General features: G+C 25.8%; 1 protein-coding gene across 4 annotated transcripts in view; it reads left to right on the top strand.

The window, feature by feature from the left end:
- LOC103580680 (phosphatidylinositol 3-kinase regulatory subunit alpha) overlaps nt 1–12,055 on the top strand; it is a 52,101-nt gene extending 40,046 nt beyond the window's left edge. For all 4 annotated transcript variants that reach the window (XM_053737168.1, XM_014440539.2, XM_053737167.1 and 1 more), the window contains 9 exons: nt 3,185–3,370; nt 5,195–5,323; nt 5,657–5,864; nt 6,008–6,235; nt 7,160–7,484; nt 7,574–7,824; nt 7,928–8,104; nt 8,206–8,457; nt 11,532–12,055. In XM_053737168.1, the coding sequence (XP_053593143.1) occupies nt 3,185–3,370; nt 5,195–5,323; nt 5,657–5,864; nt 6,008–6,235; nt 7,160–7,484; nt 7,574–7,824; nt 7,928–8,104; nt 8,206–8,457; nt 11,532–11,802 (2,027 nt within the window). In that variant the 3' untranslated portion in view covers nt 11,803–12,055. The remainder of the gene's footprint in view (nt 1–3,184; nt 3,371–5,194; nt 5,324–5,656; nt 5,865–6,007; nt 6,236–7,159; nt 7,485–7,573; nt 7,825–7,927; nt 8,105–8,205; nt 8,458–11,531) is intronic.
- The last annotated feature ends 1,563 nt before the right edge of the window (nt 12,056–13,618 follow it).

Genomic DNA, 13,618 nt, shown 5'->3' with positions numbered 1-13,618 from the left:
ATACTTGGAAATAAAAGTTACATTATTAATAATTTTATTACTTTATATCGGAGTATAAAGTAGGAAAATTATTTACCATTAGTGGATGCTCCTTGTATATTATTAAAGTCTCTGTAATTTAGCATGCGATAAAAAAAAATATTCACATGTATAAAGCCATTAATTATCAAGTTATACTTGCGATAATATAATTTTATGTAAACTACTACTATTATTTTTAATCATCTATACATAATTTCAACATTCAATATTCATTTTTTTTCTTATATATATATATATATATTTAAAAAGTCGACTATTTTTTTTTCTTTTCTTTTTCTCACAGCAATTTTCGATTCCCCTTTAAATAACATGGGAAATTTTTTTTTTAAGTTTGAAATTTTATCACTCATTAGGGAATCAGTATATCGGAAAATTTAACAGACATTTTTGTTGGAAATTGAACGCTGTACAAAAAAGTTCTCTTATCATTTTTCGATAAATTCAATTTTTCAAAAGTTATTCAAGGTCGAAGTTGAATTCATAGTAAATTTTAGTATTATTTTAATTTTCCGGCGAAACTATCAGACTTAGCTTAAAATTTATGGGACATTTTTTGTAGGTCATTTTATTTCCCACAACTTTTCTCTTACCAAGTTTTAAAAATTCCTAAAAGCTCTGTAGTTATTTGTATTCAAATGTTAGTTTGTTACGAGAAATCGTATTCTGGCCAGTTTTAATCGTTTAATTTTAATGGCAAATAACTAAAGAACTTTTGAAAATTTCGGAAACTTGGTTATAGATAATTTGTGGGAAATAAAATGATCTACAAAAATGGTCTTATAAAATTTCAAGATAAGTCTGATAGTTTTGCCAAAAAACTCGAATAATACTAAAATTTACTATGAATTCAACTTTGACCTCGAATAACTTTTTAAAAATTAATTTTATCGAAAAATGATAAGAGAATTTTTTTGTAGAGCGTTCAATTTCCAACAAAAATGTGTATTGATTTCTTTGATACATCGATTCCCTAATGAGTGATAAAATTCCAAACTAAAAAAAAAACAATTTTTCCCTTTTTAATTAAATGGAAAATTTTTGGAAAATAAAATAGTCGATTTTTTTGAATTAATCTAATATATATATATATATATATATATATATATATATATATATATATATATATATATATATATATATATATCTGAACAATTTTATAGATTATAAAAATATCCGTTAGCTCTTGACTTGATACAATAAATCCGACGTTGATAAGCTTTTGAATTAATAAAAAAATAATAATCTATAGAAAGATTTAAAAAAAAAATTAATTTTTATAATATACTGTTAGTATTTAATTATTCTTCGTTGAGTACACTGTCATTGATAAGAAAAAGTGTCAATAAATGTTATTAATATGGCATTTAATTTCATTTATAAAGACTCTCTAATTGAGATAATGAGTCATTAAAAAAAAAAAAAAGAAAAAAAGAGATATGAGGTGTGCTTCTCATTTGTAAGTAAATTTATCGCTGACATCGTTGACGATAGCTACGAACAAAGACAACCGAAAGAAGTTATTCAACAATTACTACTTACACTAATATTAATCAGTACCATCATAAAGTTATTTTAAATCTAAACTCGAATTGCATCGCTCATTTTTATCAATGACCATCGGTATCATTTAATAATTAACTCATTATTATCATTATTAATTAATTATCTGTTATCTGTGAATTTATCATTTACATTAAATTTAATTATTTAAAAAATTAAAAATTATAACCAAGAGCAGACACAATAATCGCTAAAACCGTGGGTGCAGTAGCAGCTGTAGAAATTAAATTTTTATTATTTTTTTTTCCTTCATTCTCCGGTTTATATACTATATATATATACCCATGTGTTGCTTTTATGAGTCGCGTAATTCATGCTTCCAACAATTGAAGTCGTTATATCCCACGCGGCGCCACGGACTGCTTCATATCGTTGTTGAATCCGCACATATATATGTATATATATACATATAAAAGTTCGCTTATAAAACCATATAGAAGCAGCAACTAAACTAAACGTGCTTTATAAAACATCTGCATGGTTATAGTTACGACCACTACGATTATGAAGTTGATGATGATGTGCAGTAAGTCGTAGATCGGGGTCACACGATCATCTGCTGAGTTCGAGTGTCTCAATTTATTTTGACTGACATACTGGCAAAAAATATCAACCGAAAAAGTTTAATATCATTAAGACGTTACTTTCTTTTTTTTTTTATTAAATGTTAATCTGCAAAAAAAAATATAATAATAATAAACGTCTAAACAAGTCTGTACTGCGCAGTCATATTTATATTTTAATCATATATTATTCCAATTATTCCATTACAGTGTAAAAATTAAGTTTTAATCTGTAATTTAATATGATCCTTAAATTGACAGACAATCAAAAATTTCGGATTTTTTTTTTCAAAATGATAAATTATAAAAAAAAAAAAAACTAAAAATATGCACATGTAGAAAATTGAAAAATCTATATGTGCAATTTTTTCAAATATTTTTTTTTTTAAATTGGTTTTTAAAAAAAATCAAAAAATTATTAGACCTCGAATTAAATTTTATCTTTGCTGAGGAATCAACATATAGAATTTTTATAACTTAAATATATATATATATATAGAATATATATTTATAATTTTATACAAAACTTTTCTACTGGGTTTTAAATTTTTAATTAGTATTTTATTACGACACTCGCTGATCTAAACTTCTATTAGTTTAAAAAAACTTTTAACTTTTTTTAGTCTCTCATAAAACTATTTCATAAATTTCATACTCAAACTCATTGATTTAAATAAAACAGGAAAAGTACTCTGAAAAAAGTATTTTATAAAATGAATTTTTATAAAAATCGTTATCTTTACTCAATAACGATCTTGTATTTAGAATTCTATGTATTTTATTGAAACATTAATTCAACAATATTATTTTATCGTCATCTAAAAAAAATTGTAACTTTATCTTTATGACCTATTTTATGGATTTAAACTACAGAAGCTCTTTAATACTTGTAATTTTAAATTAAATTTAATCATTATTTTAATAATAAATTTATTTCTTTAAACACAATGACTGATAAATAAACATAATATTTATGATTAATTATAAAATGATTAATGTATGTTTATTTATTTTTTCAGTTTTTGGCCTTGCATTGTGCTCACAGTTTGATACGACGAAACGAACAGCACCAGTACTCGTTGAAAGATGCACCAGGGTTCTTGAAGAAAGGGCTCTTGGTGATTTATCATTAGATTTATATAAAGTTTATTACAACAGTCCGCCTAATGAACAAACTCTAGAATTACGCCAAAAGCTCAATCAAGGTATGTCAATATTCAAATTTAAATCATTTTAAATTATCAATTTTAAAATTATCAATACTTATCTGTTAGCAATCGTCGATATATATATATATATATATATATATATATATATTAGGGTGATGCAAAAAAAACAACCTATCAAATTTATGGCTTAAGAAGTATTTATATATTGAGAAAAAAATTATCCTGTTGAGAAAAATTTGTAGTTCAATTTTAAAAGATGTTAGACATTTGAAATTTCCCATTTAAATAATACGCAAAAAAAATTTTATTTTTATGAAAAATATTATAACTTTTGAACCGTTTGTGATAAAAGTTTGGCTCTAAAATATTCTTGTAAGACATTCAATTTCCTTAAAAAAAGTCCTTGGAGTCGAATTTCTAAAATTGATATTTCGTATACTTACTTACTTACTTACAGGTCATCAAAGTCTAGAGTAAACGGTTTTTTTTTAAATCCTCTATAGCTGAGGCGCATTTCAAGTTATCAGGTCGCGGTTCGCGGCAGTTTGTTGGTAATTTAATACTCTTCAAAAGTATCCTGAGTAATTTTGATGAAATTCTAATTGTTTTTTCTATATTGGTTCTGAAAATCATTTTTTCAATAATAATTTGGGTTTTTAGTTGATATTGACTAAATAACAAAATTTACAGTAAAAATGCAGGGAACGATTTTTTAGGAAATTTTATTCTCTACAAAAAAGGTCCTCTTAGTTAAGTGGCTCAATTTCTTCGTTCACGTGATTTAGGGATTTTATTAATTTTGTGAATACAATATTTATCAAAAATTTTTCCGAAGCTTATCAAATTTAATCCTCCTTATTTTTATTCATGGGTTAAAATTTATAGAGAAAATTATTTACTGATTCAAAATTAAAATTAAAAGGCATTTAGTCGAATTTTTATTTAAAAATTATTTAATGATTTTTTTGTGTTGTAAAATTAAAAAAAAATGAAATTTAAATTACAATTAAAATTCTATTCAGTTTGAATTTCGAAATACATTAAATTTTATGTGCACAGTTATAATTTTTTAGAAATTTCTGTATTGATTTAAATATAAAATAACATTTAATGCTCTTTACTTTTTCTCATTAAAAGTTACAGTACTTGTATGCTACTATATACTATAAATTAAAGTGCTGTACTATAAAACACTTTTTGTATTCGTTGAGTATTTGAAAGGGAGTAAAACGTTTAGGTGTTTCAAATTAAAATACTTGGATTTAAGTATTGCAATTAGCAGCAACTATATTTTACAGTACTTTTGTTTAATATATGGATATTGCGCACTTTAAGTGCTATAAATTTTATAAGTAAAGAAGTATTTTTAAATTTTTAGTAATCGCTAATTGTACTAAAATTACCAGGCTACTTTATTTTCAATGATTAAATTATTTTCTCATAAATTTCTCACAAAAATACAGGAAATGAATTTTTTAATAATAAATATATTAATAATTAATAATAAATAATTTATTAACATTTAAAATTTATTAAATTTATTACGCAGATTTATTATCAATACAAACTAATATTTATCGTCATAAATATGACGTGTGCTATCTTGTGAGCAGCTTCCTTATGAACTTGCTCTCGAAAAAATAAATCGTATATTTATGTATCACAAAAACGTTTAAAAGTAATTGTATTGATATAAGAGTGATGATAATTTATTTAAATGCTTGTAATTATTGACGAAATAATTTATAAGTCTGGAATTACAACGTCATATTGTTACATATATTAATATTTAACTTGACAAATTTAAAAATAAATATTATTGATTAAAGAATTAATTATATTATTTTAATGTTTTATTAGATGTCTACAATACAGATTTGAATTTATACAGTCTTCAAGGTATTGCTAGTGTGTTGAAAAAATTTTTACGCGAATTACCAGATCCAGTAATACCAGTGCAATGGTACGACAGATTTTTAGAAGCCTCAGGTATGTAAATTTAATAATTTTTAATTATAAAAATACATGTAATAAATAGCCAATGGTTTATAATTAGGACTCCACTTGTTTACATGAAGTAAAAATCGAATAATGTAGGGTCGAAGTACCATTTGTGGCCACTGCTCCATTTTTGGACATTTAATACTTTATTTTAATTTATGAAAATGTAATAAAAAGAATTCCATTGTAATAATATAGTGTGCTAAAAGTATCTTAGAAGACATTTGAAAAATTAAACTTTAAAAAATGTGTGGAGACCTACTTATAGACCTTTACCAATATATATAATAATAAGTAATAATAAATATTTATTGTAATAAGGTATGAGAAATGATGAACAATGTGCAATGAGACTAAATCAATTAGTAAACGAATTACCAGAACACCATAAAAATACATTGTACTATTTAATGGCCCACTTCTGTCGAATTTGTAAATTGCAACATGCCCGAGGATACACGGAACCACCGACAATTCTTGTACAAGTATTGTGTCATATATTCCTCAGGCCTCCTTGGGAACGTATTATGTAAGTATTGTTGTATTTTTAATCGATAATTTAAAAATATTACTTTGATGAGCTCATTATTATTTTTTTTTTAATAATTGTATTAATTAATGTATACAATGTTTACTTTATTAACCAATTGCATTGTTATTATTACTCTACAGACAAGTAGTACACAATACTGAGGCACATATACGTATAATGGAACTGCTATTATTACACGGTAATTGGGGTGAGAGGTTACCAGAGTTTGCAAATCCTCCACGTTTACCACCACGTAAAGTTTCGAGGCCACAGTTTCCAGTACTTGAACAGTTTAATACTATGGATGATGATAATGTTATAATTGATCGTCAAATTTGCATTGATAATAAAGATCATCAATCTCATAGGTAATTCAAATTTTTATTTTTTTTATTCTTATAACTATTGGCTACTTTAATTTTTATTGTATTTAAATTTCATTACGTTTTTTAAAATTAAATACTCTAAGGGCATTTTCAGAAGTTCCCCCCTTTTTTTCAAATTTTCAATGACTTTCAATTATCATAAATGTATCAAAATTTAATTAATTAAAAAAGAATTAAAGCATTAATTGAAAAAAGGACAATTTCGCTGAGGTAGATTTTGAAAAAATTATTTACAGTTGACATCAATCGCGAGATGAACGAAATTTGTAAAATAAATTTCAGTAAAATCTTCATGTCAATTTTTGAATTAAAATTTTTTAATTTTGTAGACTAAAATTTATTTACCAAATTTCGTTTAACTCCTAACTGATGTCAACTGTAAGTAATTTTTTTAAAATTCTATATCTTAGTGAAATTGCAACTGCATTGCGCTTTTTTCAATTAATAAAATTTTAATATAGTTCTGACAGTTGTAAGTTATTGCATATTTTTAAAAAGTGCGGGTGGCACTCCCGGAAAATGCCCGTAAGTTTTTAGACATTCAAATAAATTTAATTTTTTTATGATGAATTTTAAAAGTGAGTGAATGTAGCAGACATCAAACAAATTTAAAATTACAAATAAATAGAGTAAATAATAAAAAAAAATATATTTATCAAAAATGCACTTATTAATTTCAAAATTTTTTAAATGCCCATTTTTAAAAATTTTATTTTATTAATTATTTACTCTATTTATTAGTAACTTTAAATTTGTCTGACCTCTGCTACATTCACACTCATATTTTTAAATTTAATATGTTAAGTATTTAATTTTGATATTCAATTGTAATGAGAAAAATTTTTTGATAAAATATTTAAACCAATTATTGATGATTTGTTTATTTATACGTTTATATTTTTGTAGGCCACGTACTCTGCACGATTGCGAGTGGTATTGGGGCAACATAACGAGAGACGAAGTGAATGAAATGATGATTGATGCACCAGATGGTACATTTTTAGTGCGTAATGCATCATCTAAAGGCGGTGAATATACACTGACATTACGGAAAGGCAGTACAAATAAATTGATTAAAATTTGTCACCGTAACGGAAAATATGGTTTTTCTGAACCATACAATTTTCATTCGGTAATAGAATTGGTTGATTATTATCGCAACTGCTCACTCGCACAGTATAATTCAACTTTAGATATTAAATTGCTGTATCCAATCTCTAAATTCCAACAGGTAATTTGGTTAATAATTGATTAACTAATTAATTGATTAAATAAATGAAACATTGATTAATAATTTTTCTCAAAATTATAAATATTTAGGACGATGAAATAATGAGCAGTACTAAAGATATGCCGGATGTGATTCAAAAGTTTATTGATCTGAATAAAAAAGTTCAAGTGCAAGGTAAAAAATATCAAGAGTACTCGGATCTGTATCAGAGAACAGCGTACGAGGTGCAAATGAAACGTCAAGCCTTGGAAGCATTCTGTGAAGCCATTAAATTATTTGAAGAGCAGAGTAAACTCCAGGATAAGTATCAAGAAGAAGCGCAGCCTCACGAGATATCAACGTAAGTACATTTGATAAATAATTTTAAAACTCTACAACAGGATTATCATTTTTTTTACCGCTATCTTTATTTTAATGATAATTATTTTTTTTTATAATTGTAGATTGACTGATAATGCTGAGCTACTGAGAAGTAGATTAAAATCCTTGGAAGACAGTCGCGATCAGCTTGAAGATAGTTTAAGAACCCAAGTATCTTACAATCGTTCTCTTGAACGTGAAATGCACAAACTCAAACCAGATCTTATGTCGCTTACTCGTATGCAAGACAGATGTTCTGTGTATGTATTTATTTATTCTTTTTTTTATATAATTTATTATTATTAATATTAAGATATTGATTATAAAGAATCCGCTAATTGTTGATTTAATTTTTGTGTAGATGGTTGAGGAACCATGGAGTGAAACAGTCGAGAATCGATCAATTAACAAATCATACGCTAACAAATCCATTTGGTGGTGATTCAGGGCTGGGTGATTTGCAAGAGGTTGACTTGGAAGTACATTCAAATGAATCGACCTGGCTTTTTCTTGAAGGCTCAAGATCAGATGCTGATAGGCTACTGTCAGGACGACCTGATGGTACTTTTCTTGTACGTAAATCGAGAACTGGACAGTATGCTCTTTCAATAATGTAAGTATTTTATTATTTATTACGGTTTAAAATATGGTCACTGTTTAAATTTAAAGAATTGAATATTCTTAAGCTTCCGAGGAAATTGAAGAGGAATTTTAATTTGTATAAAATACCGAGATGAGAGAACTGATAATTTTTTAAGTTATTTTGAATGAGTTATAGTTTTTAAGTTTAGTGTTATATAAATTATTGAATATATATTTAAATTATTATTGATTGGGACATATTTTGAATAATAGTTGATCAGTTTTTTATTTCATTATGATTAAAAGTTATTTTTAGAATTATATATCTTGATTATTATACTAAAATATTTTAAAATGTGATTAAGATTTTAATTTAATAAAGTATAAAAAAGTTGCGCTTCTTATTTCGCTTTGAAAGAGAATTTTTTAAATTGGTGGATTAATATTCTTTATATTTTTTTCTTTAATTACACAAAAATACACCGAGAAGTAAAAAGTGAAATTTATTGCCTCAGAAAAAAATTAAAAATACGGTATTAATTTTAATTGTTTAAAATTTTACGCGCTCACATCGAACGTTTGTGCTAAAATAAAAATGATTGATTTGAATTCATAAACTATCTGTCAACTAATTTTTTACTTCAATAATTTTACCGTTACCTCTATAAATAATTTACTAGGAATAAATTTTCTTAACAAAAAACATTTACGTGAATTATTATTATCAAGATTTGTAACTAAATAAAAAATATAAGTATTTTTTGAACAAAAACTTTGAACTTAATTATCGATTGACAAATGTAAAATTATAAATGTTTCAAATTAAACTTTTTTAAATTACCCGCCTTTTTAAAAAATCCGCCGTTTTGATTACTGCCGCGCCGACAGAGTTGCTAGTGGCTAACATAGGGATTAGTCTCAAAACAAAAGTATGTCCGCGCGCGTCGTCATACTGTATCGGTTTCGGGTTTATTCTGATTATTGTAATTTATCCGAAGTGATTTAAATAGTGATCGTGACAAATTCGTAGTTTATAAATATCCAAAACTAGTATAAAAAGAATTAGGTCGAGTCAGTGCGTTGTTTAATAGTTATCGCGTTTAAAATCATCCATACCTCCAACAGCTCAACCATAAACACCAAATATTTAAATTCGCGGTTGTCTACAACTAAACATGCCCTGATGTGAATATTTAAATTAATCCATTTAGCATCATAGTTGTCTGCTAAAATATTTTTTTTTTTATATAATAGCAAATTTTTTTTTACTGAATCAATTTATTAAATAAATTTCAAGTAATAATTCTTCAACGAAAATTTTAAGTTTATAAAATTCTCAATTTTGCAAATTAAATTTTTTTTAAATCGCCCGCCTTTTAAAAAAAGTCCGCCATTTTGATTACTGCCGCGCCGATAGAGTCACTAGTGGCTAACTACGAGATTAGTCTTGAAACCAAAGTAGGTCCGCGCGCGTCGTTATATTCTATCGGTTTCGGGTTTATTCTATTTATTATAATTTATTAAAAGTGATTTAAATAGTGATTGTGATAAAGTGTTAGTTGTTAAATTCCCAAAACTAGTATAAAAAGAATTAGGTCGAGTCAGTTCGTTGTTAAAAAGTTATCGCGTTTAAAATCATCCACATCTCCAACAACTCATTCATTATCATTAAATATCTAAATTCGCACTTGTATACAATTAAAAATGTCTTAGTGTGAATATTCAAATTAATCTATTCTAAATAGTGTCATAGTTATTTACTATAATATCTTTTTTATTTTTTTTTATATATATATAAATGCAAATTTTTTTTACTGAATTAATTTATTAAACAAATTTCGAGTAATAATTTTTCAACAAAAATTTTAAGCTTCATTTTTGATTGACACAAGTATAAAATTCTCAAATTTGTAAATTAAATTTTTTTTTAAATCGCCCGCCTCTAAAAAGAGTCCGCCATCTTGATTACTGCTGCGCCAGTAGAGTCGCTAGTGGCTAACAGAGGGTTTAGTCTTTAAACAAAAGTATGTCCGCGCGCGTCGTCATACTTCATCGGTTTCGGGTTTATTCTATTTATTATAATTTATCAAAAGTGATTTAAATAGTGATTGTGATAAAGTGTTAGTTGTTAAATTCTCAAAACTAGTATAAAAATAATTAAGTCGAGTCAGTGCGGTTTTTGAAAGTTATCGCGTTTAAAATCATCCCCACCTCCAAAAGCTCGACCATTATCACCAAATATTAAAATCCGCGCTTGTCTGCAATTAAAAATGGCTTGGTATGAATACTGTAATTAATTTATTATGAACAGCTTCATTATTATTTATTAGAATATGTTTTTCTATATTAGTAGTAATTTATTAAATAAAATTCAAGTACAACTTCTTAGTATTAATTGTTACGCGGGAATCGGGATTAAATTCAAATAATGGCTAGTTATAAACTTTTTGATAGTCAATTGTCAGGCAGTTGTCGTATAATTTTTTCATTTTACATCTCTAATAAGCTAGGTGACAGATAGTTTACTGAAAAATTCAAAAATATTTTCGGCCAATATCTCCCCTTCCTCATTAATTTAAATCTTTTCAAAAAATAGGAGAGGGGGCGTCTCGAAGCGTTTCGGTTGCTCGTCGTTGGCAGCTCAGAGCCAATTCAAATAATTACGAAAGTGAACGAGATTTTCCGAACATTATATTTTATATAATTTGAATAATTGCCGCTCGAATAAGTCGATTGACATTTTTCAAAATTATAAATTTTTCAATTGAACAAAATATTTTCTAGTAAATCAATTAAAAAATAATAATAGTGACAGTCATTGTGAAAAATGGTGATATTTCCAACTATTATATATAAATATAAAAAAAAATAATCTTACATGTGTGTCAATTTTTAATTTCTGATGCGCAAGCAACCGAACCCGCTATAAAAATCCATTAACGCGAGTTATTAATTAAAAAAATTAAAAATGAGCGTAAATTACAATATCGTTAAGGCACACAAAAATATAAGCAGTGACTATAAGATATAAAATAATTTCAACTTTAATTAATTAAATTTTGTACGACTTTAGACTAATGACTATTATTTTATTAATTGTTTCAGGTGTAATGGTACCGTGAATCACTGTATAATTTACGCAACAGAAAGAGGATACGGTTTCGCAGAGCCGTACAATATTCACAATACACTGAAAGATTTGGTGCTGCATTACGCGCAAAATTCGCTTGAGGAACACAACGAAAGTTTGAACACCACTCTGATGTACCCAGCATTGGCCCCTTTACCGAGCTTAGGTCAGCGGCAACCCCAACAAATAATTTCGCAAAATCAAAATCAATTAGATATGGTAAACAGTCTGCGTATGGGCGGTTGATCGTTATCAACAACGCTCCTCGTGATTTGAATCATGTATTAATACATTTTATAAAAAAGAAACAAAAAAAAGTTTATAATTACTGATCAATGTAATAACTTGATCACGTGTATAGCTGTGAGTCCGCGAGGTGTGGATGATGGTTGTGAGATATGTGATGCTTGGAGATAAGTGATTACGGTTGCGGAGATTGATAAAGAGAAAAGTAATTGGTGGAGAAGATAAATAATTAATAAAAAAGGTAATAATGAGATACTTTAAAGTTTATTTCGTAAATAATTATTATGATCTTGCCGCTAATGAAGAAATCACTTGATAATAGTCTTTCCGATATCGAATTCCCAATAGTTTATTACTATCAATTTAAAACTAGACGCTATACTTTTAACTAAGTTTAATTAACAGCAAAATCACAACAAATAATAACAATAATAAGTAAGATAATACTTATATATTTTACAATAGTAATAAAAAACTTGAGACATTTAAATAATTAAATGCGTTAGTTAACAAATACAAAATGATATAGAGATGATTAATTTTAATTGTCATCCTATCGAATTTTCTCCATCGTTACAACGAATTTCTATTGATTGCGAGGGGGATAATTTAATTTATTACGATAAAAAATTATAAATAATAATTAATTTATCAATTGATAATTAATTAATACATATAAATATAAATGCTGTGCCAGCCCTAAGTTGCGCATCCGATCGAGTTCGCAAAACAAAAGGGTTTGTAGAATAACTGTCTGTGATTTTGGATCGATAAGACGAATTAAGGAGTTTTTTTTTTGTTGCTTAATTATTTTTCAGCTTTTTATTTTTTTCTCTCTCTATAAACCCAAATTATATTATCCTTGTGTTGAGCACAAGATTATTAAAATAATAATAAATTGTCCTTATAAATAATAAATTTTTTTTTTTTTTTTTTTTTATTAAACAAAGTAATAAAATAAAATTTTTTTATTTAGTAATTTTATTTGATAAGTAGAAACGCGCAAATATCGAAGAGTAAGAAAGTTTAGAGAATAGAGACTATCTCGTTAAATAAAAATAACGAGAAAAATCTTTGTATCCATTTATTTGAGCAATCAGAAATATCTAACAGAGTAAATTATATAATAACAACATTTTTTTACGTGATAACTGCTGTCCGGAGACAGTTTAATCAATTTATAAATAATTAATTAAATAAATAAAAATAATAAAGAAACAATAAATTAAATAAGTATGAGTATGAGACGAGTATGAATGCGGCAGACATCAGACAAGTTTATAATTATAAATAAATAGAGTAAATAATTAAAAAAAAAAATATGTTTAAAAAATTCACTTAGTAACTTTTTAAATGCCCATTTTTTAAAAATTTTATTTTATTAATTATTTACTCTAATTATTAAGAATTTTAAATTTGTCTGATGACTGCTACATTAACACCTAGTATGAGTTAGAGGTAGAGAGAAAAAGAGAAGTGACGATGTATTTATGGGTGCGTAAGCCCTCGTTTTTTTAAAAAAGTTTTTTTTACTATGTTATGTATGTAATTAAATTATGAGCGCATTAAATAACGAATGCCTTGTACTACTTGTGTACGCGGGCATGATTATTATACTCCAAATTAATATTTTTTAATCTCAAGCACTTGTTTTAAATTTGACATCAGTAAATTTTAAATTTAATTAAATTATTTATAAATAAAAAATAATTTTATAATAGTTTTGATATTACAAATTAGAATATAATTTTATACAAATTTTTTTACTTTGTAACTGTAATATTTTTAACTATTAATTTTTCTAATTAAAAAAAAA

This window comes from Microplitis demolitor, chromosome 3 (assembly GCF_026212275.2).
Source record: "Microplitis demolitor isolate Queensland-Clemson2020A chromosome 3, iyMicDemo2.1a, whole genome shotgun sequence".
NCBI classification, from domain to species: Eukaryota; Metazoa; Arthropoda; class Insecta; order Hymenoptera; family Braconidae; genus Microplitis; species Microplitis demolitor.
Note: the sequence above shows the minus strand (reverse complement) of the source record. Positions and strands in the feature narration are given on the sequence as shown.